The following is a 4,647-nucleotide window of genomic DNA, read 5'->3' as shown; positions in this document are numbered from 1 at the left end:
CTCCACAGGCTGGGACTTGGCTTTTTGAACACCCAAGTCAAGGCATAATTTACGTTAGCTCCCTCCTCTGCCTCCATGAGAGTCAAGGTCTTGCAGGGGTCCCCCACTCCTCCCCTCGACCTACCATAGGGGCACACAGCTGTTTCATAGCACAGAACATGGAGTGCTGGCCAGGCAAGCACTCCTCCAGTCAAAGCATTCTAGGTGTAGCCTCTGAGTCCACTGGGGCAGGGTAGAGTGAGTGTCCAGAGAGCTCTGTGGAACACAGCCAGGACACCAGTTATCACAATGGAGAAGACCAGCTGCTTCCAGGAGAATTCATGGTCCGAGGTGCTCATGCCAGTGGTAAGGAATAGGTCAGCCGGCAGCATGGTGTACCCACATGGTAGGGAGCACTGGTTGTAGAAGTGGAAGGTCACTCCCTATGTGGGCCCTGGCAGGTAACCTTGCCTTGTCTCTTAATAGTCTCTCCCAGGGTGTTTGGAGCATGGCCAAGCACTGGGAAGATGCTTGCAGAGTCAGGCTATGTGAGGAAGCACCAAGGCAGAGCTCCTGCAGAGCATGCTCTCACCGCCCACCCGTGTCTGATGATGTCTGTGCTACTGCTTGATCATGATCTCTTTCCTAAGGTCTCCTGGTCCAAGGGCTGCTTGATCATGATCTCTTTCCTAAGGTCTCCTGGTCCAAGGGCTGCTTGATCATGATCTCTTTCCTAAGGTCTCCTGGTCTAAGGGCAGGTCCGAGGAGAGGTGGAGAAGCTCCTCTGATACCAGGAGCCCTGGGATGCTTCTGAGGTGGGCTAGAGGCTCTGCCCTGAGAGAGGCGGGTTTCCTCCTCTGGACAATCCTTCACTGATGCCCAGCAGGAAACACTGGACTGGAGTGTGACGCTGCACACCTACCTCCAGCAAGGCCCACTTGCCTGCCTGCTGGGGTTCTTCCCACTTGACTCCATGTCCCCACTGGGCACCTAGTCCCTGGATTTAGCCCCAGGACCACCTCAGAGTAGCTGTGCTTGCACAGAGTGGTCCGGAGTCTGTCCCTCAGTGATTAAGGTCCACCGATTCTCCCTGAGGCCATGGGCAACACCCATAGCCACCCTTAGTAGCCAATTGATCCTTAGTAGCATCACCTTTAATCACCTGTTGCCCACCATGTGGTTTCTCCCTGGATTAGAAAAGGGAGAGAATGAGACCCTATGGAGGGGGCTTGGGGAAAGGTGGGGACTATTCAGTTGAGGGAAGGCCCTGGAGTCTCAGGTCCTGGCACCTCGTTCTAGGCCCCATCCCAAGAGGGGCCATATTGATGGTGGATGGGGTGGGAGATGTTAGTGCGGACACTCACTTCCATGCACATGGTCTCCCCATAATGGAGGAGCTGTGAGCAAACAGGAGGTCCAGACAAACATCCTCCTCTAGCCACATCATGACCGCTCACTCTCTTTTGCCTCGAGCATGTGCCTTAACTTCCCTCGGATTGGTTTTCTTCATTGTAAAAGGACAGTTATCTGAACCTCACGAGGAGAATGGGGAGAATGGGGTGGGGGTGGGTCAAGTTTAAGAAGAAGCCTCCCCGGGGACCTCCTACTCTGTGGCCAGGGTCTAGCCTCCACCTGCCTCATGTTTAACTTGGCCCTTCTGACCCCAGGCTGAGGAATGTTCTGGTTAGCATTGGAGATACCATACATGAGCAGTTTCTCCCTGGGAGTACTGGTTCAGTGAGCAGATCAACAATGAGGCTGGGCCCTGGGGACCTGGCAGGGGTGCAGGGGCCAACGGGAGAGAGACTAGAGAAGAATGACAAGGGGAGAGAGATCAGAGACCTGGACCAAGAGAGGGGGCCACTTTGGGGTGTGCACTGGGTCTTCGATGATCACAAGCACTGGGACTAAAATGAGCAGGTCTGTGGACATTTGTTCTGGTTTATTTGACAGGAACAAGCAGTTCAGACGGGGGAGGGTGCATTCCTGTTGGCATCCTGGTGCCCGGGATCTGAGATCCTCCTGATTTGGTCTGCAAAAAGGGTTGGGGGAACAGGAGGCACAGCCCAGCCCCCTCACCCACTCACTGGAGGCTCATGCAAACATTCCCACAGTAGGTTGAACAGCATATAGTATTTTCTCGTGGACAATCTAGAAAATACGAACAATGACTGCTGCAAAGATCTACGCTGGGCTTCTTCTCACAGGCTTTTAGATCTAAAAGGAGCAGGAACAGGGTCAGTGCAACCAGATCCCTTGAGAGCTCTCCTTTCAAATGCTCCCTCAAAGACTCCAGAACCCAGGTCCTACTCATGATGCTCTTGGACTTTCAGAGAACTCACTCTCTGCCCTTCACTCAATCCTGGTGATTGGTAGTATCTTAAATCTTATATCCCTCCATTTTCCCCCAACAGATCTCAATACTTGGCCTTCCTGGGTCCTCCGCATACTCTGCAGCCAGGACCCTGTCTCCCATGTTAGTCATGGCCTTGGTGAAGTACCCCCCCACCATAGAGTCTACACTCTGAGAACTCAGCAGAGACTGAGACATCCTGCAGATCCTCCCCACTCTCCAGAATTTGCAGGGTCCAGAGAGGAAAATGACTTCCCACTCTGCCCCCTCTCTTCTGTCACGGTCATTTTTTCCAGGGCCCTTGCCTCTTCCCAGAAAATACCACTTGCACTATTTCCCTTCCACTGCCACCATCCTGGTCCCTCCGATAATTTTGACTTGACCCTGTACACCCCAAAACTTGCTTTCCCATGGTCCTTTCATTCTACACCTACTCCCACGAACATTTCTGGATGTAACGTGTCACATGTGTGCAGAAATCTAAGAATAGTTGTTTGGTTTCCCCATGTGATTCTCAGCCCGTGATGTACCTTTCACTACTCTATGTACCGTTTGTGTCTGAGTATTTGGAATGGAGAATCAAAAGACGTAGGTTCCCCCACCACCCCCATCACTGTTCCTACGGCTGGGTAAAGGGGTTAGAGGGCCATGGTTTGGGAGGGCCCAGAGTCTTCATAGTGCTGTGGTCTGAGCAGGATGTGCTGAAAGGTTCCAATTCCCAGGTCCTCCTCAGAAAGGACACAGCCCTTCCTGGCCCCCTTCCCCTCCCTGTCCCCTAGTCCATCACCTACTCTGCATCATCTTCGGTTTCCGGTACCCTCCCTGGGCCTGCAGCAGTACACAGAGGAGCAGGATGAGCAGCAGAGCCTGGGTTGGCATGATTCTGGGCAGAGTGGAGAGCGCTCAATCTGGCACAGACTTCCCTGGAGAGCTGGGTGGTTATCCTGGGCTCCTCCCTGCTTCCACTGGCCAAACAAGGAGTCCTGTTTCCTCTCCTTTGCCTGCCCTTACCACAGCCTGTTCTCTGTGGGACTTGGGCTTCTGCAGAGGATTCCTGCTCTCACATGACTAACCTCCTCTTTTGCAAACATTTTTTTCCTACTTTCTAATTATAAGATAATATACAGAAAAAGAGAAAAGTATAATTTTTAAAAAATTATGGTAATCTAAGTGTAGAGAGTTAACATGTGTCATTCCATTTTTTTTCTTTGCAGATTTAAAATAAGCAATCTATTGTTTTCTCACATTTGGAATCATCCACCTATTGTTACCCATCCAGTCCCACCCTCATTTAAACAGGTAAATATTTCACAATGCAGTTTTCAACACTTACACACGTCTCACTTAAAATCAATGCCTATTGTCAAGCATTTGCATTGTACTAATCACTGAGTATCTAGACAATATATTATGTTGAGCATTTTCAACCATAAATCATTTTTAATTTTTTAAAAGTATTTTTTAAGATTTTATTTATTTATTTGTCAGAAAGAGAGACAAAGAGAGAGAGCACAAGAATGGGGAGCAACAGGCTCCCCGCTGAGCAAGGAGCCCAATGCAAGGTGAGACTTGATCCTAGGACCATGGGATCATGACCTGAGCCAAAGGCAGATGTTTAACCAACTGAGCCATCTAGGCATCCCCATAAATCCTTTTTTAAAGATATATTTATTTATTTTAGAGAGAGAGAGAGGGAACAGGGGGAGGGACAGAGGGAAAGGGAGAGAGAATCTGAAGCAGACCTCAAGTTGAATAAGGAGCCTGACACAGGGCTCAATCTCACAACCCTGAGATCATGACCTGAGCAGAATCCAAGAGTCAGACGCTTAACAGACTGAGCCACCTAGGTGCTCCACAACCATAAATGTTTTATTTTTTAGATTAATATAGGAAAGGTGGAATTTATGGGTGTAAGAGTTAAGTAGGTATTCTAAGTATAAGTAAATAAATACACATACATGTATGCAGGTATACCTATATATACACACACATATATATGGAGAGAGAGGGAGAGGGAGAACTGGTTTTATAATTAAACATGTTTAAATCATGTTTAATTCAATAGAGGATGAGTGTCAATTTCCTCAAAACTTGTAACGCACCACAGTGTAAGTTGGGAGATAATGGGCAGGAATCAGCCCTCTATTGTCTATAAAAATTTGAGTAGCAGAGGAATGTTCATAGGTTTTGTGCTAAGACAGATGGGGAGTTGAATCCTAACCCCAATATTCGACAGTGTCATAACACCGGGACAATCCTATGACCTCTATAGATTTAGTTCACTCATTAATTCTTGGTACCTCCACAGTGAAGAT

At 48.8% G+C, this 4,647-nt stretch overlaps 1 protein-coding gene across 1 annotated transcript; it reads right to left on the bottom strand.

Moving 5' to 3' along the window:
- Nucleotides 1-2,062: 2,062 nt before the first annotated feature.
- LOC135361846 (protein WFDC10B-like) lies at nt 2,063-3,211 on the bottom strand. Its single transcript, XM_064573554.1, has 2 exons — nt 3,124-3,211; nt 2,063-2,196 (listed from the first exon to the last, which is right to left on the bottom strand). Exons 1-2 carry the CDS (start codon nt 3,209-3,211, stop codon nt 2,063-2,065), a joined length of 222 nt encoding a protein of 73 aa, XP_064429624.1.
- Nucleotides 3,212-4,647: the final 1,436 nt, after the last annotated feature.

The sequence above is a fragment of the Mirounga angustirostris genome, unplaced genomic scaffold (genome assembly GCF_029215605.1).
Source record: "Mirounga angustirostris isolate CCGP_5_RB_7025 unplaced genomic scaffold, mMirAng1.0.hap1 SCAF_10, whole genome shotgun sequence".
NCBI lineage: Eukaryota > Metazoa > Chordata > Mammalia > Carnivora > Phocidae > Mirounga > Mirounga angustirostris.
The sequence above is the reverse complement of the archived record's forward strand: the minus strand, read 5'-3'. Positions and strand labels throughout refer to the sequence as shown.

Excerpts from the sequence above, each read along its gene's own strand:
- LOC135361846 (XM_064573554.1), bottom strand. The coding sequence starts at position 3,211 with ATGCCAACCCAGGCTCTGCTGCTCATCCTGCTCCTCTGTGTACTGCTG. Across the intron at positions 2,197-3,123 it reads GAAACCGAAGATGATGCAGA|ATCTAAAAGCCTGTGAGAAG; the intron begins GTAGGTGATGGA and ends TGCTCCTTTTAG.